The sequence below is a fragment of the Sceloporus undulatus genome, chromosome 6 (assembly GCF_019175285.1).
Source record: "Sceloporus undulatus isolate JIND9_A2432 ecotype Alabama chromosome 6, SceUnd_v1.1, whole genome shotgun sequence".
NCBI lineage: Eukaryota > Metazoa > Chordata > Lepidosauria > Squamata > Phrynosomatidae > Sceloporus > Sceloporus undulatus.
Genome location: NC_056527.1, coordinates 88,152,297 through 88,179,148, shown reverse-complemented (window position 1 = coordinate 88,179,148; position 26,852 = coordinate 88,152,297). Strand labels below are relative to the sequence as shown.

The 26,852-nt window shown below is 45.7% G+C and overlaps 2 protein-coding genes across 2 annotated transcripts in view; one reads left to right on the top strand and one right to left on the bottom strand.

The window, feature by feature from the left end:
• Positions 1-26,852, bottom strand: part of RARA (retinoic acid receptor alpha) — a 938,446-nt gene that overhangs the window by 501,002 nt on the left and 410,592 nt on the right. The window lies entirely within an intron of this gene.
• NR1D1 (nuclear receptor subfamily 1 group D member 1) lies at positions 11,803-26,343 on the top strand. Its single transcript, XM_042476511.1, has 8 exons — positions 11,803-12,179; positions 19,664-20,014; positions 20,425-20,513; positions 21,230-21,374; positions 22,124-22,740; positions 24,231-24,416; positions 25,200-25,410; positions 25,877-26,343. Exons 1-8 carry the CDS (start codon positions 12,140-12,142, stop codon positions 26,074-26,076), a joined length of 1,839 nt encoding a protein of 612 aa, XP_042332445.1. The 5' UTR covers positions 11,803-12,139; the 3' UTR covers positions 26,077-26,343.

Genomic DNA, 26,852 nt, shown 5'->3' with positions numbered 1-26,852 from the left:
GTTTGGGCAGGTCCATACGGTCCCGCCCCGTTTGGCCCCGCCCCGGACAACTCCCCTTCCAGTGAGGGCCTGGAGGCTGGGGTCTTGGGAGAGCGCTCCCAGCCCCTCTGGAGGCCCGGGAAGCGGCTCGCAATCGCGGACACTCTTCCAGGGCCCTGGGGGGGCTTGGGAGAAGCTCTCCCCAGGCCCCCTCTGGAAGCCCTGGAAGCGGCTCCGCGATCGCAGAGCAGTCCTCCAGGCCTGGGGCTTGGGGAAAGCTCTCCCGGCCCTCCGAGGCCCTGGAAGCGGCTCCGCATCGGAGTCCGGCTGTGGGGTCCTCCAAGGCCTCTGCGAGGCCGAGGAGGAGGCCGCTTGCCACCCGGCGAGGCCTGATGACAGGCGGTCCCCACGTCCTTCCCGCCTGGGAGCAGGCCGAGGCTTCCTCCCCAAGCTGGGAAGGAGAAGGAGGACAAACTTCAAAAATGTAGGACCTTTTTTTTTAATTCCTGGCCAGAAATTAAAAAAAAAAGGTCCTACATTTTTGAAGCTTGTCCTACATTTGTCCCAGTTCGGGTCCTCTGCTATGGCAACCCAGCTACATTAATTGAGCTATACCTGAATAGATTCTAATCCAATACTAATACTGTATTTCTTTCCCCCCTATTCTGTGTCTGTCAGTGTTTTACAAGACTACCACATATCTAGTTTATTTCCTTTTTTTTGCTACAAGCACCATTTCAAAATAATGTTCATGCTAGCTGGAAAATTCTGAGGGTTATGGGTTGAGAAAAGGTCCAAACTCGGATTATCATACTTGTTTCTGAAGATAAGGACTGTTGAGAAGCACTGTAACATTGTCTAATGGATTATTTGTAAGTATATTTTTGCTGAGACCAGCGTGATATAGTGGTTTGAGTGTTGGACCAACCCTGGAGACCAGGGTTTCATTCCCTGATCAGCCATGAAACCCACTGGGTACCTTGGGCAAGTCACATGCTCTAAGCCTCAGGGAAGCCAAGGGTAAATCCCCTCTGAACCAATCTAGAAAACACAAACCCAACAACACCAAATAGGTTTGCCTTAGGATCGCTATAAGTCAGAAACAACATGAAGGCACATAGCAACAACAACAATCTGCTAGGCAGCAAAGTGGCATAGCAATACAAAATAAATAATAAATGCTATATAAATAAATCAATAAAAATGTAGATACATGTGCCCAGTCACCCTAAATTGGCATGAGCCTAAACCAATTTGGCTGAATCACAATGAAACCCTTAGGCATTCACAACACTGCTGACTCAGAACAATTTGCCAGGCTGGGTACAGGAAACAGAGCCATAATGGGCTGAGTCCTTCCCTATCATTTATCCCCAGCTGGATACAGTATGGTTTTGACAAACTGCTGTTGATTAACATATGATGCATGAATTGCCTTTTCAGCTGCTCTGTTGTAAATCGGTTAGTTGTGTTGCATCTTGTGGAAATGAGTTCCATAGGCAGGGTTTCTAGTTGTTGTGTGCCTTCAAGTCATTTCTGACATTTTGGCAGAATTTGTTCAGAGGGGATTGCCCTTGCCTTCCTCTGAGTCTGTAGCCCTTTCAACGAGTGTGGAACTGGGGGTCTTCTGGACTGGGCGATTCGAATTCACGTTATTTCGCACAATACCATCATACTGGGACCCTCCCGCCGCATTGGCATGATTCAAATTGGCCATCTGCATTCGCGCGAAGTGCATTCAATGCAAAATGTTTTGTCACACCGGTGCTCAACTGAGGATTGGCTGATTCGTATCGCCGCCCTCGCACATGCTCAGTGGTGCCCTGCATGGGTTGCGACCTTAAACGCTCGGGGTGAAAGGGGAGGTCCCCATCATGACAGCCCGGTAAACAGCTGGAGAGCCAGCTCATCACATTAACAATCGCGATACAACGTGCCCGTTACGTTTCCTCTCTACATTCCTGCTTGGTTTTAATGTTACCATGACCTCCCTTGCAACAAATTAGCAATGCCCGGTTCTACGGTGGGGTGTGTGAGTGTGTGAGTATGTATTCTGGGGGGGGGAGGAGCAGTTCCAGCGGCTGTCAAAGAGGCTGGATGGCCACTAAGTAAATGGGATGCTTTGATTAGGCCCCATTCATACTGGGGTAAAAGACATGGAGGGAACTGGTTGATCCGGATGCCCCTCCCCGAATCGCTCCGTTAGCAAGTGCCCACTACAAATTGAAATCAAATGCATTTTGACAGAAATCGAATGCATTCTGTAGATTGGCCGCTGCCAATCAAGCTATCGTCATGGTGACGTTTGCAGGGCAGCGGGGAAGTGTCCTCCCTTTTTAAAGAGCCAGGCACAGGGGTTTCACGGCGCTGAAGCAGGGAGATCTCTCTCTCTCTCGCTCTCTCCTCTCTCTCTCTCTCTTTTTATAAACCTGTGGGCTTTTGGGTCAGATCTCCCCTGTCCAAGGCAAAGGATGGGATTGCCATGCTTTTTTTTTTTTTTTTTGCTTTTAAAAGACACATTAGCTTTCCTTTGCTTCCCTTGCTGTATCTGGCTCAAGAAGACAAATCATTCGCAGATTGCTCAAAAAAAATGGGTAAAAGGTAACATTGATGTTTGCAACATTTGTAGCTTCTCCCTCTGCAGAAAGCAAGTGCAAGCCTGGCTCCATCTGCCTCTGGAATATAAACCATGCGCATGTGCGCTCAAAAAAAATGGGTTAAAAATGAAACATACACTCTGGAATATAAACCATGCGCATGTGCGCTCAAAGAAATATGTTTGAATTTGAAAAGGGGGGGGGGTTTGCCTGACATGAGCTCCGTTCATGCCGTATTTTTTCTCCTCCTGCAAGGGAAGGAATGCCCAGCGACAGAGGGCTTTGGGCAGGGGATGCAGGGAAAAAGGCTCCTAAAGAATGCCTTCCCTTGCTCCCTGCTGCCCAGGGCTCTTTCCTCCTCCCCCTCCCCTCCGATGAGGGGAGGAAATGCCTTGCCCTTCCAGGCAGGAAGAGGCGCGGGGGCAACGGGAATCGCGGTTCCACATCCTCCTCCTCCTCCCCCCGGCTTGGGATCCAGCCTGGGCTGCATCCCAGGCAGGAACAGGCGCGGGGCCGCTAGAATCGCGGCGATCGCTGCCGTTCCAACGGCCTCCCCCCTCCTCCCGGGCTTGAGGGCAGCCTACGGGCTCCCAAGCCGGGGGAGGAGGAGGAGGCTGCTGGAACCGCGATTCCCGTTGCCCCCCGCGCCTCTCCCTGCCGGGATGCAGCCAGGGATGCCTCTCAAGCCGGGAGGAGGAGGAAGGCCGCTGGAACCGCCCCCCCCCCCCCGCTCCCTGGAACCGGCAAGAGGAAAGACCCACCGGAAGTAAAAAATTGGATCTGGGGTCTTGCAATGGAATTCAGACTGGGTAGTCACACCAACCCATCGCACTGAGATCGAACAGAGCCCCAATCCAGGATATCGCCAATCCCCTTATCAGCGCACTGGCCAACACGCTCCAAAAAGAGGGCCAGTACGCATTCAGTTTGCAGCTCGCGCATTCACGTGAGTGCGGATTGGGCCATTCGAATGCTGGTATGATGGTATTGTGCGAAATAACGTGAATCGAACCACCCAGTGCGAAACCCCCAGTTCCACACTCACTCTGATAAGGGCTTGTGAGAGTGTGACTTGCCCAAGGTCCCCCAGTAGGTTTCCATAACTGAGCAGGAATTTGAAACCCGGTCTCCCAGCGTCCTACTCCAACACTCAAACCACTACCCTGCACAATAAAACCACTGTTTCTCCAACTGGCTTTGTTAAATGCTTAAAAAATTTTAAAAGCCAGCCAGTTACCATTACTGACTCATCCCACCCACTTATGATTTAAGCATCTACAGGGCCAAGCTAAGTGGTTTCCCCCCACCCACATCACACACCCATCTTCACACATGCAGGGCCAAATCCCCAATTCAGTTCAAACTGTCCTTACAACTTAAGGAGAGTTTCTCATTTATACACCCCTTTCCTCTCCTTAAAAACTCTTAAAATAATTTACCTTTTGCTCTGGATTTTGCAGGGAAATCAAGAGCAATCTGTAGGAATTGCCAAACAGCTGTTTACCCGCTGTGCCATCTGACACTGCCATCACCCAGTGTGTCACAACAAGGGGCCCAGACGTGTGATTGGTGCTGGGTACCTTGTTTCTGAGCTCAGAAGTAGTGACTTGCACCAGCTACGGTGGCACCAGTGGCACAGCTGGGATATTTGTGCAGACAGGTACCTGGCATTGCAAAGGATCAAGGAAAGCTCTGGAGCCAGAATACTCTGGAAGCATTTTATTTGACCGATGTCTGAGAACTGCAGACTCATACAGGGAGAGACAGTCTTACAGATAGTGTAGACTCAAACTTCATCAGCCTTGGGAAGGGTGATAGGTGGGTTCCCCCCCGTTTCTTCTTTAGTTAAGCAAAAATGGGTTCACAAGCAAAGAATTAGGGGCTGTGTTTCGCTAAGTGGTTTCTCATTCCAAATCATCACCCTTTCCAATGCTGGTTTTCCTAAACTCGCAGCTCTCCTTGGTTCTCCCATCCCCCTCTGTCAATTTTTGTTAGATATGCTTGTAAGTGATATGTGGTGAGACCATAAGCATCCCCCTAGCTCCCTCTAACTTTTAGATCAAGTGGGCAGAACGTGCACTTTATTTTGTGGAAGGTCACCGTGTTCCTAATCTCATTTTCCCCTATTTTTCGTTTCCAAAATGGAATGTAAATGCTAAAGAGATAGACGGTACAACCCATTGGGTTACACAAACATTAGGCTTAGGAATGTCAGTTGGATACCTAAATTTAAAACACAGTCAGCCCCCATATCCATGGATTTCCCCCCCCCACACACACACACAGATTCAACCATCTATGACTTGAAAATATTCAAAAATAATACAATTCCAAAAAGCAGACCTAATTTTGCTATTTTATTTAAAGGACACCATTTTATTATGACACTGTAGTTAATGGACTTGATCCATGGATTTTGGTATCTATAGGGGTCCGGAACCAAACCCAGCAGATACCAAGGGCCCACTGTAAAACTAAGGGAGAGATCCTGTGAAGTTCAAGTTGGGCACATTAAGTAAAGAAAATCAGAGAGATGTGTCCCCATGCAGCAAACACAGTCTGCACAGAATTAAATTCTAGATAGATCGGTGTGTTGGATTGCAAAAGACAATCACAGGGGGAGGGGGAGGCAGAATAAAAATCACCCCAACAATTGGTAGCATATCCATAGGCCCACAATATGGCTCACATGCTCCACTGAACCCATAGGTGCAGCAGCATATATATTATTATTGTATCATTTAATTTTCTATCCCTCTGTTTGGGCATTGTGGACAAGATGATATTATAGTCCCCCTCTTTTCCCATGTTATCCTCAAAAACCGTACTGAAAAATGAATGACTGGCCCAAGGTCATGTAATGAGTTCACAGCTTATGAGGACTTGGAAATTACTTACAAGTTCCAAAGTAATTCTGTGACCTCTGCAAATGACAGAATAGATAGGTATCAGGCATATTAAAATTGAATCTGCACTGTCAATTATAGCACTTTGAGACACACCACTTAACTGTCATGGCTGTATCCTGTGGAGTCTTAGGTGAGGTATTAGAGCTGTCTGGCAGAGGAGTTCAGAATACCCCACCAAAACTACAAATCCCAGGATTCTATAGGATGGAATCATGGTAGTTAAACTGGTACAGAAGTGCTATCATTATGTAGTCTAGATAATCCAAAATGTGCATTTAAAATTTGGGGCCCTGTATGCATATCCTTCTCCAGCCATGAACTCACAGGTTAGCTGCCAACACTTCAGCCAGGCCTCAGTTCCAACTTTTTACTAGAGGAATGATAGGGCCAGCCTCACAGGACAAACAAAATACTGTGGTAAGTCCACTGGCTCCATCACTTCAAATTGATGCTCAGAGACAAGTCAAAAGAATGTTAATTTTTCTTAATGACCCATGCTGAGCTGAGTAAGCAATTCACATTGCAAGCACTGGGGGTGTAAGAATGGCATGCTGTTGCTTGTGAGTGGTTGAGAGGCAAACAAACAAGCAGCAGTTGCTGTTTGAACAGGAAGAAAAAGGCACATGTTGAGAGTGAGAGTGGAGAGATGGTAGCATACACGCTCCAACTGTCCTGATTTAGACAGGACAGTCCCAATTACGCCTCTGTAGTCTCAGCTTTCAGTTGCTTTTAAAATGCACCATTTCTTTCCCCTCCTCCCACTTTCCCCCTTTATCCTACCCTCCGCTTGCTTCAGTTGCTGCAAACTGGGTTCAAAGTGCAAAAGTAATAACACTGAGTGAATAATTCAGCAGGAGGGAGAGGAGAGGGGGAAATCTACCCTTCCCAGTAGGCTCAGGAAAAGCAACTGCTGAAGCCTCTCCTAACTTGTGGGCTCTTCCACATTAATAACCTTTGCCATCTTGACCACACAATGATGTTACTGGCCACACGTCAGTAAAATATCAGAGGTATGTGGTAGGCCATTTTTTTCTCAAACTTTTTACCCTTGTGACCCCACTTACATCTAATGTGGGAAAGTCCCGCCCCCAGGCGGGATATGGCAAGCCTAAATGTAGCAGATGTGTTCCTGGAAATGGTTTCCTTAAAGTTTGGTACCAGAGGCAGAAAGAGCATTGAAAGAATCAGGATAGGTTCCTACACCACAAAAAAGAAGAGCAGTTGAACATGTTTTAGCAAACCTTTTGTCCCAAACGAATAATATGCATATGTAAAATTAAACAACCAGGTCTGGTAAGTCTTGCATAAGTAAATAAATTTTCTTTTCAATCTTCTAGTTTGTTGTTTATGAATACATTATTCAACCAACCCAATAGGTGTCTGTATATTTCGACATAGGTAATCTGATGGCCAACACAGAAATCAAATAAACTACATAATTGGAAGCAAAAGACAGAGAACTCTATTATCTCTGCAAAAACAATACCAGGAGCATATTGTGGCACATATCATGAACTGCTTAATATCAAAGAGTAAAGCTAAAAGTCGTCATAAATCAAAGCCGACTTGACAGCAGTTAACAGTAAGAACAAAAAATTGGAAATCCTCTGTAATGAGATTTTAAAAATTTAATTAGAAATATGCTAAAGGTAAATACCTCTTTCTGCCTTACCTAGTCACTGAATTGACCATGCTAACTAACTAACATGCTTACATAGCAATAATTCCCATTGAGTGCAGTCGGGCATAACTCCCAGCTAAATGTAATTTCAGTGAACTGTGGTTAAAACTTCAAACTCCTGGTCCAGTGGGATGGGTTCAATTCACTTTTAAGCTACCTTCCAGATAAAATAGGATTTTATGACATGCTGAGAGCCTCTGTTTTTCTAACACAGAGTCTTGAAGCCACCCAACAGAGGGAGATGGTGAACAGGGAGTGGGTATTGTGCTTGTGCTCCCTCCTCATTTTAATTGATCCCCCCCAGCTAGGTTCCAAAAGGTACGACTGCATTTGATCATTCATTTACTTGAATGATCCAAACAGATAACAAAATTAAAAATAAAACAACAGCAATAAAAAGCCTAATAGCAATATACAACAGCATCAAAACAGCAGGACTAGATTTTTTTTAAAGGCTAATTGAAACAATATACAAGTGCAAATTTTAAAGAGTCAGAGCAAATTATAATTGCCTTCAGCGGGCATCCATCAAAAGCATTGGGGAGAACATTCAAGAGGGGGTGGTGGTGCTGCAGCAATTGAAAAGGCCTATTTTGAATCACCACCAGACTCATTTCAGGATTGTGTGGATTAAGAAAATATTTTAGCAACAGAGCAGGTCTGGAGAATACAGTCCGTAAGACAACCTGGTCCCAAGTTGTATAGAGCTTTAAAAGTTAAAGTCAGTAACTTGAATTGGGCCAGGAAACAGATAAGGAGCCAGTGTAGTGGCAAAACCAGATAAATATGTTGCATAGCCCCAGTTATTGACCCAGCAGCTAGATTTTGCATCCAGTGTCATTTCTCAACTATCTTCAAGGGCACTCCATGTACAATGTATGGAAAAACATAACCCCTTCTTTTGCCCAGTAGTTGTCCCCTCTAAATACTCCCTCATATTCTGGTTAGTAATATTTCCACCAACACAGTGGGAACATATGTTTTGGACACTTGCTTGTGCTGAGATAGCTTCTAGTTCACCTTTGTCAAAACCAAGGGAGAGTGGATTCTAATCAGACCTTACCAGATTCCAGTTCCCAAAAATATGTGTCATTACCTAAAATGTAGGGGAAGGGAGTTCCCTAAATGCATATGCAGTTTACTTAACAGCATTTGTTCAATATCTGCCTGTCATATCAGAAGAATGTTCCTGTTATGATTTGATGACACCATGGTTCCTGCCAATAATGCCCCACCTGTGCCTCCTGAAATTTACAAATGGACATATATCAACAATGTTACACATGCATGTGTTTCCCAAACAAGCGTGTGAACTCTACTTATGCTTCCCAAGTGTTACCCTATGAATCACTCTTCCTTGATCGCTGTGCTTTCCAAACAGGTTGGGCTACTGCTCCCATTATCCAGAAGCATTCATTGGGAATATGTGCTCGACATAATGGGAGGTATAGTCCAGCATCTCTGGAGAGTGCCAGGTTGGGAGAAGCTGCCACAGATGGCCTAGAGAAGCATGGTGACTCAGAATATGATCTGGTCTGACCTTTCCTTATTTAAGGCTCACTTCAGACAAAAAAATTTGCTAGATGACTTCAGGCAAACCAGCATTTCTTTAGCTTCAACTGCCCATCTATAATATGGGATCAACAGCGATCTGCCTTAGAAAGTTGTCATCCAGAGTACTAAAATAATGTAAGGGATATACAATAAATATTTGAAATGTGCTATAAATAGCAAGGATGATATTGAGATGAGTCCCTTTAGAAAATAGGTGTGAACTGTGTAGCTTTCCACAAGTTGCACTTTCATGACAAGTGCCGTCTGCATTACCTCTTAGCATAATAACATATGCAAGCCTTGTTCAACTGGTTTGTGTATAAAGGAATCCAAGCTATGAAGAAATCAGAAAGCCACTGGCTTCCTGAGTCTTAAACGACATTAATTATTCTTTAGACATGTCCAGAGCAACAAACTATGCTACCCACAAGCAGTGATTTGTTCTTCAGCCTTGGCTTCTTTTGTTCAGCAGCACCCCATTACAGAATATCCCATCGAGGTGAGCAATATCTCACAAGGAAGGGCTGCCTTGTGCTTTGTGACCTAAATATGAGTCACAGCAGCTCAGCTTCTTTGCTACATGTGGCACATGGGGAATACTGCAATTCTTGGACAAGACATGTGGATCTCACTATAGCAGGCTATTGCAAAATAGCCTCCCTACACCAAAAAGAAAGAGAAGAGAAAGTACTTTGGTGCAATGCCTTCTTAAGAACAGGGGCAGAAATAATACGCATTTAAATTCTTACTTATATACTCTAGTTAATCTAAAATTTTGTTTTTGGGTTGGCATATTCAGACAGCATAGCTGATTATTATTATTATTATTATTAACCTTTATTTATAAAGCGCTGTAAGTTTACACAGCGCTGTACATCAATTTTTTAGTCAGACGGTTTTTTTTGATTGAGGTGGAAAAAAGTTACACATCTTTGAAAAGTTTAACTCCTCATCATGTGTGGTTTTGTTTTAGTTCTTGGTGTATTGTAGCTCTTCCTGTTTTGTTGCTGTTGTTCTATTTATTTGACTCTGACTTGTATTTATCATACCCTGACCTTTTTCTTTGCTTTTGTATTTCTGTTGTGTTGGATTTATGGTTGTGATTTTAGACTTTTGTATTGTGCAACTCTTTTATATTTTAATTGCATGGCACTTAGACATTTTTAGCCATAGGTGTCTTACAAGTAAAAGCCAATACAGTAAATAAGGTCAGGCAAGATGGGACCAGGGTTCGAATCCCTGCTCAGCCATGGAAACCCAGTTTCTCGGTCTCAGAGGAGGACAAAGGCAAACCCACTCTGAACAAACCTTAGCAAGAAAATCCTGTTATAGGTTTGATTTAGGGGCTCTTCATAAGTTTGCTACAGCTTGAAGGCACAGAAGGAAGTGGAGCCAGGGCTCACGGAATGAAACCATAGGAGTGTTCTTATTAGCAGGGCCTATGTCATCAGAGGAAAGGAGGATGAGGGATTATCATAGGTCCTATGACAATCCCTCATCCTCCTTTGCATTCCTATTTTGCTCTGGTTTTAGCTGCAATTCCTATAGTAGCAGGAGGGGGAAATGGATTTTCCAGCAACAATATATTGTTATGAGGTATCCCTGTTGTCCAAATTATTTGGGGGTGGTTTGTTTTTAAGTAGCAAAGACCCTCATTAGCTTTTTAAAGGACTGCTCCAGTCCCATTGGAGAGTAAAACTATTATAAATATATCTATTAGTACAGGCTGTATCTGCACTGCAGGGATAATGCAGTTTGACACCACTTTAACTGCCATAATAATAATAATAATAATAATAATAATAATAATAATAATAGGTTTAACAATGTAATAATAATAATAATAATAATAATAATAATAATAATAATAATAATGTAATAATAAGTTTAACAATGCCATGGCTCCACCCTCTGGAGTCCAGGGTTTTTTAGTTTGTTGTGCCAGCTCTCTGGCAGAGAAAGCTAAGTATCTCACAAAACTACAAATCCCAGAATTCCATAGCACTGAGCCATGGCAGTTAAAGTGGTGTCAAACTGCATTGTTTTTGCAATGCAGAGGCAGCCACAGCACTTGCATTTTTAAACTCCTCTCTGCAGTGTCCTTATAGTGACTGTTAATCCAGAATACTGTAATTCACCAACACTTCCCTCAGTAAATATGACCACAAAAAAAGGATTTTGGAACCCTGATTCCTTCATTCTTAAAGAGCACCGGAAGGACTTGCAGCTCATTACCTGTTTTACGGTTCTTCACCTACAACAGTTGTATCTGTGTAAGCACAGTGGTTAAAGAATACCCAGAGTTACTCATCTGTGTCAATCATAAATAGGCTCAAGTTTACCCAAGCACATCATGCTTTATTGTAGGCCAGTGTGGCATTGGGGCTTGAGTGTTGGACTGTGAACCTGCAGACCAGGGTTCAGTTCCCACCTCAGCCATGAAACCCAGTATGACCTTGGACAAGTCACACTCTCTCAGCCTCAGAGTATGGCAATGGCAAAACCCTCTCTGAAGAAAAGTGCCAAGAAAACCCTACGACTGTTGCATCCACACTGCAGCAACAATCCAGTTTGACACCACTTTAACTGCCATTCCCAGGATTCCACAGCATGGAGTCACAGCAATCAAAGTGTGCCTCTAAGGCTGCATCCACACTGCACCAATAACCCAGTTTGACACTTGCCATTCCCAGAATTCCACAGCATGGAGCCATGGCAGTTGAAAGTGTTGCCAAACAGGGATTATTGCTGCAGTGTTGGATGCAGCCTTGGAGGCAGAGAGAGAGAGAGAGGAGAGGAATTATAACAACAAACGCACAGTCATCCTTTAGGAATGAGCCACCCAGTCTAGCAGCAGCACACAGGAGCACTGCGCGCGTGCGCAGCAGAGCGCCACCTCGGGGGGAAGAAGAAACACTACAACTCCCGACAAGCTTTGCGCGCGCGCTCCGGCTCTGCAGCCCAAGAAAAAGTGTGTCACTGGGGCACGAGGCTCTCCCCAGGAGTCACGTGGTGGAGGCTCCGGGGCCGCGTGCCGGCGTCTGCGCAGCTGCAGGCGGAGAGGCGACGCCAGGGAGGGAGCCCTGGCAGAGAGAGGAACACTTTGCAGGCGGAGGGAGAAGGAGCAGCAAGCAAGAGCAGCAGCTGCAGCACCTGGGCGCTTGGTCCTTCCTATTGCAAGGCTCGCTGCAAAAAGACTACTATTATCCTTATTTTAAATTATTATTATTATTATTATTATTAGCATTATTACTATTTTTCCTCCTTCTCCCGAGACTGCTTGGCTGCCAGCTGGCCAGGTTGTCCTCTGCAGCATAACTTTGGGGGGACAAGAAGGAGAAGGAGAAGGAGGGGAGCAGCCTTGGGCATCCCTTCCTTCCCTCCTCGCCCCATCGCTGGGCATCCCTCTCAACCACAGGATGGCCGCTTTGGATACCAACAACAACAATGCCGCCCCAGGTAAGCCCAGGCTTTGCTTTCCTGGCTGGATCCCCCCTCCCTAAGACTGGGGATCCCCTTGGATCCTTTCCTGTCTTAGAGATTTTTTTTGGTGGGGTGAAGGCTTTCTTCTCAGCTTGAAAGGAGCCAGAAGGGTTCTCTGCTTCTCTGCTTCTCCCTTCTTGGGCTCAGGAGAGCAAAGGATCCACCTGCCTCCCTGGTTCTGTGAACTGGATCCATGTTGTGATGACCTCTGTGTTTGTGTGTTTGTGTGTGTTGCTTGGATTTAAAGAACTGGATCTGCTTGGCTGTCTTCACCTTCATATTGAAGGGAGATTTCAAAGGGATCGCCCTGTTTGTTTGGGGAATCAAAGATGCAAAGAGATTCTTGTAGTGCTTTTGAAGGTTGACTGAAAGAAGCTGGTCCAAGGATCCCTTTGCATGGGGGAGTTGGAGGAGATCGGGATTCCCCTGGGATCTGGTGGTCGACTGTGTTAGTCTGGGGAATCCAGGATGCAAAGGGAACCTCGGAGACTGACTGGAAGGCAGGTCCAGAATTGGATCTTAAGGTGTCCCCACTTTCCCAAGGAGTTTAAAGACAAAACGAAACACCAGATCCCAGTATGCAAAGGGATCTTGCAGCACCTTTGAGACCAACTGAAAGAAAAAAGCCGGTAACATGAGCTTTCCTGGGCTTGAGCCAAAAGTGCATCTGAGGGAATAGGGTCAAGCCTAGGAAAGCTCATGCTGCCAGCTTTTTTGCTTTCAGTCTCAAAGATGCTGCAAGATCCCTCTGCATACTGGGATCTGGTGTCAACAACTCCTTGAGGAAATGGGGACACCCCAAGGTCCAATTCTGGATCTAACTCTTTCAGTTAGGCTCAAAGCTGCTGCAAGATCCCTTTGCATACTGGGATCTGGTGTTGTTTTTTGAGGGGGTGAGTCCTGGCGAAAGTGGGGACATCCCAAGATCCAATTTTGGATGTCTTTCAAAGGTGCTGCCAGATCCCTTTGCATATTGGGATCTAGTGTTGTTTTCTGAGGGAAGAAAGTCCTTGAGAAAGTGGAGACACCCCAAGATCCAATTCTGGATCTAACTGTCTTTCAACGGTGCTGTAAGATCCCTCTGCATACTGGGATCTGGTCTTGTTTTCTGGGGGGGGAACGATCCTTAAGAAATTGGGGACACCCGCCAAGACCCATCCTATTTAGGATCACCCTCTGTTTCTTAGCTAGGATCCCCTGCTCCCTTGATCCCTGCCTGCAGGGGGATCTCCCCCTCCGGATCCGCTGTGGGATCCCCCCTTTTCCTGGGGTTCTCCCCATTGAATCCCTCACGTGTCCCTTGGCCCGGCTCAGCCACGTGCAAAGTTTGTTTTCCCTGCTGGCCCCGCCCCTCTTCTCCCATTGGTCAGCCCCTGCTCTTATCCCCTCCTTAGCCACGCCCCTGGAGGACGACGTCACCATTGAGGAAGCGCTGCGGCCCTGGGTCCTTCCCACTGGGCGGGATTGGAGGGCGGGGCCTCCTTGGGGAGGAGGGAGGAGCTGCAGCCAATGGGGAGGCGAGGGGCGGGGCAAAGCGTGAGGGGCGTGGCCTGGGGAGAGGGGCACCACGTGCGGAGGAGACACGTGGAGGAGGAGGGCTGGCTGACCTGCCAAGCTGCCAGCATCAATCCTTAGTTATTGAGGGCCGTCCAGGCAGAGCACATGGGACAGACATAGGGCTTCCCTGGTGAGGAAGATGCCTGGGGAGGGGGGGAAGTGAGAAGGAGGTAGTTTGCATTTGCTCTGCAATAGCAGTGGCTTTGTTGCCTTGGTGTGATCTTGTAAGGGATTTCTCTAAGTGGGACATTTTGATCCATTTCCTCTGTGAATGCACAGGAAAGCCTATAGTCATGTGGCATCAACACTGTGTGACCTGTGCCTTTAAGTCGTTTCCAAGTTATTGTGACCCTAAGGCGATACTATCATGGGGTTTTCTTGGCAAGATTTATTCAGAGGAGGTCTGCCATTGTATTCGCCTGAGGCTGAGAGCATGTGACTTGCCATCCAGTGGATTTCATGGCTGAGCTGGGAATTGAACCCTGATCTCCAGAGTTGTAGCCCAACATTCAAACCACTGCACTACACTGGCTCACGAACACTGTACAGCCCAGTTCTGGATATGTTTACCTTGGTATAAGACCCACTGAAACCAAGATATCATGCTTCCCAATTGTGAATAGTTCTGTATTATTTGCGTATTCGTGGGCTCACTATCTCTTTCTCAAGTTTGAATGTTCTTGGCTTGAATCCTACTGGTAAAATCAACTAGAGTAGACTTATTGACTCAGTATAATTTACTTGTATGTTGACTATTCACCCATTGATTCAGTGAATCTATTCTAGTTGGGGCTGACCAACAGGATTCCAGTCCTTGTGGATGTTTCTTCTTAGTTTTGAGCCAAAACACATTGCAGAAATAATCCAGTTTGAGACCGCTTTAAATGGTTCCATGCTAAGAGAGTCTGTAGTTTTGCGAGACATTAAGCCCACTCTGTCAGAGAGCCCTGGTGCCACAATAAATGACAATTCCCACGATTCCCTAGCACTGAGCCCAGGACAATTAAAACAGTCTCAAACTGGATTATTTCTATGGTGTGTTTTGGACCTAGCTGTTAAGTGTTATTCAGTGGGAGTGTTCAAAAGTTTGGGAGACCACTTTCTTATTAAGGTGGTTGTTTTTTTCCAGCCAACGCAGATCATTACCCTCCCTCCCTCCCTGCTTTATCTAAAGACATGGCTGGCTGAATAGGAGGGGATCTTTGCCCTATCCTGGCCTACTGAAATTGTGTCACCTCTTCTTGACTGTGCCCACCCAGAGAGAGAGAGAGAGAGAGAGAGAGAGAGAGAGAGAGAGAGAGATGGGGGGAAGTGGCATTTGGGTGTGGACAAATGACCTGCAATATTCAGATCTCATGTTCACTGTGAGCTCCCATGAAGCTCTACTGGGATCAACTGTCTCTCCAGGGATCAAGCAGCCTTGTGTCAAAGACCACGTGTACGTAGTTAAAGACTCTACATGTGCCTCCAGCCATTCTGGAGTTTGTCCTCTTTTCGAGAGGCTGAGGTCAGGCTAGCGCCACCCATTGCAGTCAAGCACAGCAACGCCTTTGCCTTGCCACACGCATTTGAAAGCTATCCAACTGGGTCCTCACATCACATCACTTCTAGCAAGGTTTATTTATTCTCTGTGACCCATTTAGGGCAAGGCATCTTAGCCAGGTGATGTATTCAAGCATGCATGTGAACTCGGAGGCTCCTTAACCAGGGCTGCAAAATGGGGATATCTTCCTTCACGGGAGTGCCCTGCCCTGCCCAGCCCTATCATCTTTCATGCCCTGACTTGCCAGAATTGCAAACCCTGCTTCTTGGCTGTTGAAAGCAGAGTCAATGGGAGGGCCGGGAGAGGTGGTTTTTCAGGAGAGGCCATGAGCAAAGCAAACAGAAGGCCATTGGTGCCAGCAGAATTACTAGTGAGGTCACGTGCCAGGACCACATTCAAAACCCAGACAGGGTGATCACGCCTGCCTTAACAAGCCAGACACCTGGCTGGCTGCCCCAGAGGCTCTTAGTATAGATCAAGAGGCCGGCCTGAATAATTGGCACCCTTCTTTGTCCTTGAGAGCACTCCTGGCCTTGCTGCATTTACCCAGCAGGAAAAAGGACAGTCTCCCATGGATAAAATTCCACCTTAAAAACACCGTGTGGCACTGGAATTGTACTGGGAGTTGTGCATGAATTAGGGTGGGAGCCAAAGGGATGCTTGCAGTGCAGCCACTGGGACTTAATCTGGCCCTCTGGGGTTCCCCAGATGATCCCATCCCCTTTACTCAACCTTCATTTGGTGGTTCCCCTCTATTTCTGTGGGTCTTTCCCTATTTTAAAAGCATGGAATGCCTCTCCAAATTTTTCTTGCTCCCAGTAAGATCCTTTAGGCTAAAATACGCTGATATTTCTAGCCCTACCAGACTTGTGCAGAATTGCAAAGAATCTATGTGTATAAGACGCTAAAATAGGGTGAGATGGTTGTTTGGTAATCAGAATTGTTTGGATCCAAGACGAATATGGTTTAAATGTGTTGTTGCATCATGGTTACAACTCCATGGGCCACACACTGTTTTATTTTCTGCAGCCGTAGGAACAAGAAAGAGAGAAAAGCCCCCTCATTTCTCTGCTTACCCCAATTCAACCTCAAACATGCTGAACTCTGAGAGAAATGTAGTTCACATGCAGCTTGCGCCTTTGCAGAGTACAAAGTTGGCCCCTGTCCAGCTGACATTGTGTGATTTGCCACACAATGGCAGGGACTGAGATGGTTGAAAGTTTAAAACCAGATAAGAATCATACACTTGTAAAGGTGGAAGAGATCCCCAGAGGTCACCTAGTCTAACCCCCTGCAGGTGGAGAAATCCACAGCTAAAGCATTCCTGCCAGAGCCCAGAAAAGAAGTGATTTTAAACAAATTAAGTGGAGAAGGGCCAGTCCAAAACACACCCCAGAAATAATCCAGTTTGAGACTGCTTTAACAATGCTAGGGAACTCTGAGAACTGTAGTTTTGTGAGACATTTAGCCTTCTCTGTCAGAAAGCTCTGGTGTCACAATAAACTACAATTCCCAGGATTTCCTAGCACTGAGCCAGGGTAGTTAAAGCGGTCTTGAACCGGATTATTTCTGCAGTGTGTTTTGGACCAATGTAACCCTCTGGCTACTTTCATAACGTGGGGGAGAAGGAAGAGTTGGGAGGTTGAGAAAAGCAGTGCTTGCCACACTGGCATAGGTTTAGTGTGAACTAGATCTTGGAGAAGTTACTTCTTTTCTGGATGTATGGCAGTTCCCCAAATCCCCTTAGCCAGGGTTGTAGTCCAGAAAGGTAACTTTTCAAAGCTCTGGTTTCAGCACTTGCTGAGCAACCCATTCCCCTTATATTTGAACCCCACATAAGGAAGGCCATTAGCTAGGGGGAACCAGCCAGTGGAGAGAAAAGGCTCACAGGTCAAGGGCTCCTCGGGCTTGTTTTTGCAAAGACCTGTCTAGCCCTTGAACGTGGCTCTCACATGTGACCTTGTTTATAATCCCTTTGGCTCCCATGGTTTTGTTTTTGCTTTGCTCGAGGCCTCTCCTGGCGTGCTTGCCCCCTGGCAAGTGGCCCAGCTAAAAAAAGCCATGTGTGTGTTTTCCTCCCATTGCCAGGCTCCCTGCTTAGCCACCCTCCCCAACTTCTAGGGCGTGATGGTATTTTTTAAATTATTTTTTCTTCTTCTTGGCTTCCTCCCACGTTTTCAACAACTTTTTGGCCACCTGCCCTGTTTTTTTCCCTCCCTCTCTCTCTTACTCTGCTCTTGCGTGTGTGTTTTTCCCTTTTGCGGCATTGAAATGTAGGTCAGCAACTGAGAGCAGAAAGGGAGTCTGGTTTGCCAGAGGAGAAATTTGGCGGGATGATGAGCCTTGGAGCTTCCCACCGTGGCTAATAAAAACGGGATTGATGTGTATGTGTGTGATTGTGTGCTTGCTTACCACAAAGTTCCCACGCACCGAGCTGCTTTGTTTTAATTTCCTCATCCGTCGTTTTTTACTCACAACAAGTTGGTTTGTCTTCCTCTCCCTTCCATCATTCTAGTTCTTGCACGTGTCTTTGGAGACGGCTTCCATGTGCCTGGTGCTCTCTGCCAGTCTCTAGCATGTGACTCTGAAAACTCACATGTTCGTAGTGAGAATCGAACTGTTAATTGCCACCTATTTTAGGTGCTTCTTTTCCCTCTCCTCTTTTTTCCTCCTCTTTCTTCCTTTGCATGCATATGTGTGATAATCTGGTTGTTTACAGAAGTGGCTGATGGAATGGAAGGAGTGAGAAAGGAAAGAAATGAACGTAATCGCTGCCATGGGGACAGGGAGAAATCCCTCTTCAGAGGCAGAAGATGATTTAGTATGTGCCTTACTTGGGAATTATGCTTTCTCAAGTGGCCATGCTGGCTGGAGGCTTCTGAGAGTTGCAGTAGCTTTGCTAAGCGCTTTCATAGCAGTCCGAAAAGTAGGTTTACCAAGCTCTGAGTTTGTTGTTGTTGGTTGTGTGCCTTCACATCATTTCCAGTGATGCTAAAGAAAACCTATTGTGGGGTTTTCTTGGCCATGTTTGTTCAGAGGAGGTTTGCCATTGCCTTCCCTTGAGGCTGAGACCATGTCACTTTCCTAGGGTCACTCAGTGGGTTTCATGACCAAGCTGGGAAGTAAACCCTGTTCCCCCGTGTTGTAGTCCAACACTCCAATCACTACGTCACAGTTCTCTTGCCATAGGTGTTAATCATGATTTTTGAAGGAACCCTCATGTTCAAAGATAGGGTAGGCAAAGAACATGGACCTAAATATAGTTGTTTGTCCCAACTGGAATGACCTATTTTACCAGAGAACTTCCAGATATGTTGACTTAGCATATTCCATGGCTTCAGAGAGTTTGCTTTGGTTGGAACTGAGATACAATTTTAAGAGCTGGGAAGACCTTAGAGGTCATCTCTTCCAACCTTCTGCTAAGTGTTGGAATCTCACACCTGCGGTGGTGGCTGTGGCCTCTTGACTCTGCATAGAAGCGCTCAGGGGCTTCTCTCTGGTCAAAGCTGGGCTCTTTTTTTGATTCAGCAAAGCAATTCAGATGTTCTCATGGAGACTTACCTATAATGGCTTGGTATACCTTGGGCTTGGTATGAGCCCTAGGTATATAAGCTCTCAAACATGTGCTTCTTGGCCTGCTCAGCAATTACTGTATTGAGGTTTAGGGTGACATTTTACTCAGGTCAGTTGTCTGGGGTGTCTCTGTGTGTGCATGTATGCACATATGCATGTTTTGCTATTTTCATTATGGAGTTTGTCTCGCTTGAGTTCGTCACAAGTTATTTGCCTTCCAAATAATCATAGTCATGCACCTGCTGTCTACAACCAATATGGGCAAAGACATTTTGTCTCTCCATTGCATTCGTATTTATATGAACCTCTGTCCTCATGCCCCACTTCCAAGAGTCATTGTTTCTGAGCCACGAAATTCCAAAGGCGTAACCCTTTCTGCATTAGGAAAGGTGACTCAACGACATAGTAATTTCACTTGCCCTTTTTGAGATCCTTCTCTCAAGCCCTTAACCTTTTATCTACCCCTTCTTATGTTGACTGAAACGTCCTTCATCTCCAGCCAGTTTGGAGATGTAGGTCAACAGATCTACTAATAGTTGTATGTTTTTATAATGCCTGCATTGGAAAATGCCACTTATGACATTCTTTGCAACAGTGAGGACTAGACGTTTAGTGCTGCTTTAAAGACAGTTTTGATTGTCAGGTTTCCAGCATGACATTTTGGAAGAATCTCAAGCTATCAAGCATACTGAGCAGGCCTCTGGACACTTGTTCAGCTGCAATGACAAATCTATGGCAGGAAGATTGATTCTCATGGCGCTCTCTCTGTGTTTTGAACCCTCCACAGGCGGTGTGATCAGCTACATTGGCTCCAGTGGTTCTTCACCAAGCCGCACCAGTCCTGTCTCTCTCTGTGGCAGTGACAGTTCCAATGGCAGCTGCCAGCTTTCCTCGCAGTCCGCTTTCCCCAGTTACTTTCCACCTTCACCCACTGGATCCCTAGTACAGGAATCTGGTCGCCCATATGGGGGCAGTTCAGCTGGGCTATGTGAAGATGCCTCTCCTTCCTCCTCGTCATCATCATCGTCATCCTCCTCCTCCTCTTCCTATGGTTCTGGAGGCTCTCCGGGAGGTTTGCAGGTGGCTGTAGATGATGGAAGACACATTTCCCCAACCAAAAGCACCAGCAACATCACAAGTAAGTGCAGGAACAAAAGCTACAGCTTTGACTTGGAAAAGCTATTTTTGGGTTGCAGGCTCCAGAATCCAGCTAGCATTCTGGGAGTTGGAATCCAAAAACTTTTCCAAGTTCAGGGGGCATAGCTTGTGGATTCTGAAATGGGCACTTTCATGGCATCTATAGGGTTTACAATTTTGTTAGCTCCTCAGACAGATTATTCCAGAGTCCAATCCTATCATCCCAGCATGTATTTATGATAGTCTAGATTCCTCCCAGCCTCATTAGATACAGTTTGGATACTTCCAGTCTTTTCAGAGCTCTCACATGGGCTTGGGGTTGGGGCAACCTGGCAGGCACAGAGCCAAAAAATCAATCGTTGTGACAGGAAGTCTCATTGTCTTTCTCTCTTCCCCTCCTTGCCTTCACAGAACTCAATGGGATGGTCCTCTTGTGTAAAGTCTGTGGGGATGTTGCATCTGGGTTCCATTATGGTGTCCACGCTTGTGAAGGTTGCAAGGTGAGCATCTTTCTTTTTTTTTACATGCATTGGATGTCTGTGAGATGTCAGTATTGGGGTATACAGTGGGGGGACCATGGCCAGCCCAGGATATTTTTCAGTCTAAGGCACTGTGCCTCAAATGGCACACTTTCTTTCAGCTAATGAGCATAGCATGCAGCCCATTAGAAATGTTTGCCTCATCAGCTGGATGAGCATTGCTGAATAAAAGTAGACTAGAAAAGAGGTGGGCAACTTTGCTGGACCCAGGGACCAGTTTTTTTTTGTGCCTGGATTTTAAAGGAGCTGCCTCTGGCATGATCTTTATAGATTTGATTGGGTGCTGATTTCTTTCAAGACAAGAGGTCCTAGCTAGAACATCAGCTTTTCATCCTTGTCATACCTATCAGGTTGCTTTTTCCAAAACCTGAATGATAGCTTTCATCCTCCTTTGCTCTCTCTTTCTTTTTTTTTTAAATACTATATACATCAGTGCAAAAATTCTCAGAAAACCTTAAAGTCCTCTGCACTGCTTCTATGTGGAGCAGTGACACAGATCAGGAAGATGTGTGAGAGAATTCAGTCATGTGCCCTGTTAACCAGAAGTGCACAGTCACTCTACAGTTCACAGTGTCAAAGAGCTAGGTTGAAAAGCCACATTCTGGGGGTTCAAATTCAGGTATGGGATTGCTGCCTCACCTTATTTTGACGCTAATACACTCTCCTCCCTGTTTCAGGGTTTCTTCCGGCGCAGCATTCAGCAAAACATCCAGTACAAAAAGTGCCTCAAGAATGAAACCTGCAACATTGTCCGCATCAACCGGAACCGCTGCCAGCAGTGTCGTTTCAAGAAGTGCATGGGAGTTGGCATGTCCCGAGATGGTGAGTCCCTGCTGCTGCACCATGAATTGGGAGGCTGACACTATTTGTGGGCTGGAGGTGGTGCGTAAATAGTGGTGTGTAATTGTGATCATGCCAGTGAATGCCGAAAGGTAGCAGTTTTTCTTTCGGGGTATGTGTTTCTGTGGGGACTGGGGACGAACCATAGAAAATTCCTCACAAATCTTTGAGGACACATTTTAACAGACATCTTTGCTGTGCCTCCACAGTTAAGCAAGTTACTCCTTCCCAGTCTCCCTTTTGATATTCTCTTATTTGATGCTCTCTCATCCTCCCAGTTAACTTCCATCCCATCTTCTCCCCCATTACCTCTGTCAGGCAGTCTTTCTTGCTTTTGCCCTTCCCTGTTTTGCAAAGTGAGGAAATTTATATATGGAACAGAACTGTATATATGGGATGAAAGTTATAATATGGGATAGACCTTTTCTGTGGTGGCACTGGGAGTAGTACACCCTGCCAAATGTTGTACCTGCTTCCCTTGCTGCTTGCCTTTTGACTAGCCAAAGCTGAAAAGTTTGCTTTCTTATGCGTGTTTTATGCGAAATGGAGGAAAATTACATTTTTGGATTGCAGCTTCCAGAATCCCCCAGCCAGTATGGCCTTACAACTTCCAGGGGATTCTGGGAATTCTGTTCCAGAAAAGTATCGCTTTCAGATGTTGGTTTCATGAAGTGACCACTCCACAAACATGTGATGCTCATTTCTCTTTTTTCCTTCTTTCTTTCCCATAGCTGTACGTTTTGGGCGTATCCCCAAGCGTGAAAAGCAACGGATGTTGGCTGAGATGCAGAGCGCCATGAACAACATGGCCAACAATCAACTGAGTGCACAGTGCCAACCGGAGAACTTACCAACGGGACACCCACAGGCTGCCACCAACCCGCTTCTGTGCCACCAACTCCAGATGGCACCCTGCTCCCCGCCCCCCCATGCAGCCTCGCCACCTCAACAGTCTCCTTGCTTCTCCCAGTTCTCCCAGCAGCTGACACCGCCACGTTCTCCCAGCCCTGGCGATGTCATGGAAGACGTCATCTTACAAGTGGCCAAGGCCCACAAGGAGATTTTTGTTTATGCCCATGATAAACTGGCCATGGGGCCCCTACCACCTATGGGGAATGACAGCTCTCTTGGTTGGGAGAACAGTTGGCTGACCAACGGCTATCACAGCAATGGGCTGTGCCCTCAAAATGACAATTGGAACTCTGGTTCTCCCGCCCCCGACAACACCTGTCATCAGAACAACATCAATGGGCATCGATTTTGCCCCTCCAGCTATTTGCCTGGGCAGATGGATCCCTCCATTGGGCAAGGTTGCCCACGGCAAGGAGATCCCAGAGATATACTCTTGGTAAGTGTCCCATAGGCACAGCTCTCCCCAGGCTTTTCCGTTCCCTGACAAGCTTTATTCAGTGGCTAGTTATGCTTTGCTTCCTTCCTTGTGGGTAAGGGAGACACCATGTTGTAGATCAGGATGTTAAATGCTGATTTGACACCCTGGGAGGGAAGTCAGTGAGTTGCCTGGTGTATAGAAATTTGAATAAGGAGCTTCATAGTTCAGACCTCAGCAGCTCTGTTAGCAGTCCAACATGTACTCCATTTAGTTTGTCTTTTGAAACTCCTATTTATACGAGGGCTTGGAAAGCTAATTTTTGTGAGACTAGAATTCCCAGAGTTCCACACTGCCATACAGTCTGAGGGATTCAGGGAATTGTAGTCCAAAAAGGTGACTTTGCCAAGCTGTGATTAGTACATTGTTGAATTTTAATATTCTGTCACCCAGTCAGTTAGATTCAATATGGTTCTTGTACATACTCTTTCCCCTCGATTTCCTGGATCTGCATGAGGGCTTTTTGATTTCTTTTTAGTTCTAAATAAATGCTTAGTTTTGTTTTACTCACATACATTATCCTGGGTCATTTAGTAAGAGACATTTAAGAATATTTCTTAAAATAAAACAGTGACCACAGTTGCAAAACTAAGGATTTGAAATAAATGCTGCTTGATCCCCCTGGGAGTTGGTTAATTTTCAAGTAAACAAGTTTAGACTGGGGCTTGCACCATCAATTAACACATGTGATGCTAATTAGTAAGAGTGGCGTAACTGTTTGGTGATCCACAAGGAAAAGCTAGTCTGCTGCTAGTATGTCCTGGGAGTATGTGAGGGAGAGTGTGGGAGGGGAGTTGCCAAGAATGCACCAAACTTATCAGCCCTCATGTTGCGGAAACCTACACCAGGGGCATATGGAGACGAGGAAGAGAAATCTTATTGTAGCAGATAATCCATCCTGCTGAGCCCTCCCTGCTGGAAGACCAGAGGAAGCCAGTGGGGTGGGTTGGTTAGGTGAATTGGTGTACGCTGGTGAAGACTGGTGCTTCTATATGGGAAGGGTTGCTCTGTTCATTTATGAATGAGTTGAATAAGCAATATCCATTGGTGGAAACTCAGTGCTTAATTAAAAAGACTTAGTGTTCAAGTGCACAAATAGTAATTGTTCACCTGACCTAGTGTTGCACTTAACCTTGGTTCTGCTTTGCATCACCCTCTTGAATGCCAGCATGTGTTTATAATTGGCCTCTGGAAGTTAGTATGTAAAGTTTGGTCCTACCACCATTTTCAATTAACTGTTTAAGTTGGGAGCCAGCTTTGGTTCATGTTGATAAGTTGGATGGAAAGTAACCCTTTTTTAATGTTTGGGGTAAAAAGCCCAAATGCCTAAGACTAGCAAAAGATGGGAGTTTAGACATGTCTTGTCTGCATGCTTATGTAGCTCACTGACCAGATTCAGATGTTTCTGAATTTCATTCTTTACCTAACATGGCTATCTTCCACATCAACAGGCATGCCCTATGAATTGTCACCCTCACAGTCGCAGTGGCCGGACAGTCCAGGAGATATGGGAGGATTTCTCACTGAGCTTCACACCTGCTGTACGAGAGGTTGTGGAATTTGCAAAACACATCCCTGGTTTCCAAGAGCTTTCACAGCATGACCAGGTTTCGCTACTCAAAGCTGGCACATTTGAGGTAGGCCTCTTCCTAATTATGAAGTTGCCAACTTTTGCTATGTGGGATTGGGAAGAGAATAGTGTGTGTGTGTGTGCATATATAAATACACACATGATGAAAATAATGGGAGGCAAGGTTGTTTTAGGGTAGTGACTAAAGCATCAACATGAGAATTGCATTAAAAAGGACAAGGTTTGCTGGCTTTTCTTTGAAATAGTACGTAATTAGAAGTCAGTAATGTTTTTGGGAGACTGGACCTAGCCAGACCGAAAGCAAAACAAATGGCCCATAAGAAATTTACTTCCAAATTCTTGGAGCAAGGTACTGAAGCAACATATGGAGTTGCAGTTGAAAAGGGAAATCCAGAAAGCTCTGGTGCATGTGTGGATACTGCTAGGCAAGCTCTTTTGAAGTTAACCATTGTGTTTAGGTTTGTGGTATACACCTCTTTGTTTTATGTATCTTTTGAAATCAGTGAATTTTTATTGTCTAAAAGGGTGAAGGACTGCAACCCAAGTGTGAACTGATACTGTTAAAAAGGGATATATGAAGTGTTCAGTAGCCATGGTAGTCACGTTAGCCAGCCAGATGTTGTGGACCTGTAACTCTGGTCAACCCTAACCAGCATAGCCAGTGGTGGGAAAAACAGATTAGTTTGTGTTACATTAGGGTTTTTCTAGACTGGGATATCATCTCAAAGATTTCTAATTACAGAAGCTGATGCAGGAGATATTTGACTCTGTTTTGTGGATGCAGGAGTTTCTTGTGGTGTAACAAGTGTCTCTCCTTTCTCTTCCCCAGGTGCTAATGGTTCGGTTTGCCTCCCTCTTCAATGTCAAGGAGCAGACTGTGACGTTCATGAGTCGTACCAAGTACAACCTTGAGGAACTGTGGGGAATGGGCATGGGTGACTTGCTGACATCCATGTTTGAATTCAGTGAGAAGCTCGGCTCTTTGGACCTCTCTGAAGAAGAGCTTGGGCTCTTCACCGCTGTAGTGCTAATCTCAGCAGGTGGGTGTCCCTCAGCATTCATTGGTAGAAATCTCAAGCCCTGGAGCACAGACACTTTCTCTTAAAGCTTTCATTGCCTTGTCCCATCCTATTTTGTTGAATTTGTCAGTGATTACCTTTGAGTAGTTACTAAATATCCTAAAGGCACCAAATTCTTTTTTATCCTTTCTGTCCATTGTTAAAAATTAAATAGAGGTTTCTTGGGACAGGGAGTCATCTTTTGTGCCAGTCTCTGAAGTAATACATTCAGTGGTGTCGCTTAAGAAGCCATAATTTCCTGGGCTAATACTGACCTTTCTGTTTATTCTGGCATGAGATCTTTTTAAGGCTGGCTGGTTGGTAGCCTAGTGGGAAAGCTGGAAAGGTGCATTTGGTACATCAATAGACCTATAGAGCCATAGAAGTTTTTGTCTGTCTCTGTACTGCTTTTACACCATTACTTACTGCTTATCTTTACATCATGCAGATCGTTCTGGGATTGAAAACCAGGCCTCAGTGGAGCAGCTGCAAGAGACACTAATCCGAGCTCTTCGGGCCCTCATTCTTAAGAATCATCCTCAGGAGACTTCCCGCTTCACCAAATTGCTGCTAAAGCTCCCTGACCTGCGCACCCTCAACAACATGCACTCCGAAAAGCTGCTCTCCTTCCGCATTGATGCGCAGTAGATGGAAGGCGAGGCTGCACATTTCTACTATCCCATGCTCCTTTCTTGCCTTCCCTGCATCGTTGCACTAACCAGACTGCTCTCTGGGTTTGGACCCAGCTAACTATTTATACTGGTGTAGCACCTGCTGCCCCCACCTGTGCAGAAGCAACCAGAACTGCCATTTTTGTAAATATTACCTTGTGTATATTGGATTTGTGTGAATAGGATGGCACTCTTCCCTGCCGTGGTACCAACCACATGGGAATAATATATTGAAAGCAAAATGCCTGGATGGTTGTCTTGAATTACGCACCTCATTTTCCTCCTTCTGCTCTTGCAACTTCCCAGAGTGGGGAGCATGATGAAGAAGTGGGATCGAACAGGGGCCAGTCCTTTGTCCCTGCTAGAAGGAAATGCTTGAAACTTTATACACAGAAGCATCACATCACCTTTTGCCCCAACCCTAGAGAAAGTGAATTGTGCTTCTTTGCCATAGAAATCAGTTGGGTTTCCAGGATGACTCCCTTATCCCATTGGGCTTTAAACATATCTTAAATCTAGAGGTAGACAGTGTTTTAAAAAAATAATAATGTAGGTTGACACACAATTATTTTGTACAACTGTTGGCTCTAGTCAAATTCCTTAAAAGCGTATTCCCTTAGTTTTTTGTGGGTTTTTCGGGCTGTGTGGCCATGTTCAGGCCACATAGTCCGAAAAACCTACAAAAAACTATGGATGCCGGCCACGAAAGCCTTTGACTTCACATCGGTGTATTCCCTTCCTTACCAGGGGTGA

What these genes read in the sequence shown, in the direction of transcription:
- NR1D1 (XM_042476511.1), top strand. Translation starts at nt 12,140, where the DNA reads ATGGCCGCTTTGGATACCAACAACAACAATGCCGCCCCAG. An exon ending in ACGCTTGTGAAGGTTGCAAG is followed by an intron (nt 20,514 to 21,229) that starts GTGAGCATCTTT and finishes TCCCTGTTTCAG; the next exon opens with GGTTTCTTCCGGCGCAGCAT. An exon ending in ATCCCAGAGATATACTCTTG is followed by an intron (nt 22,741 to 24,230) that starts GTAAGTGTCCCA and finishes CCACATCAACAG; the next exon opens with GCATGCCCTATGAATTGTCA.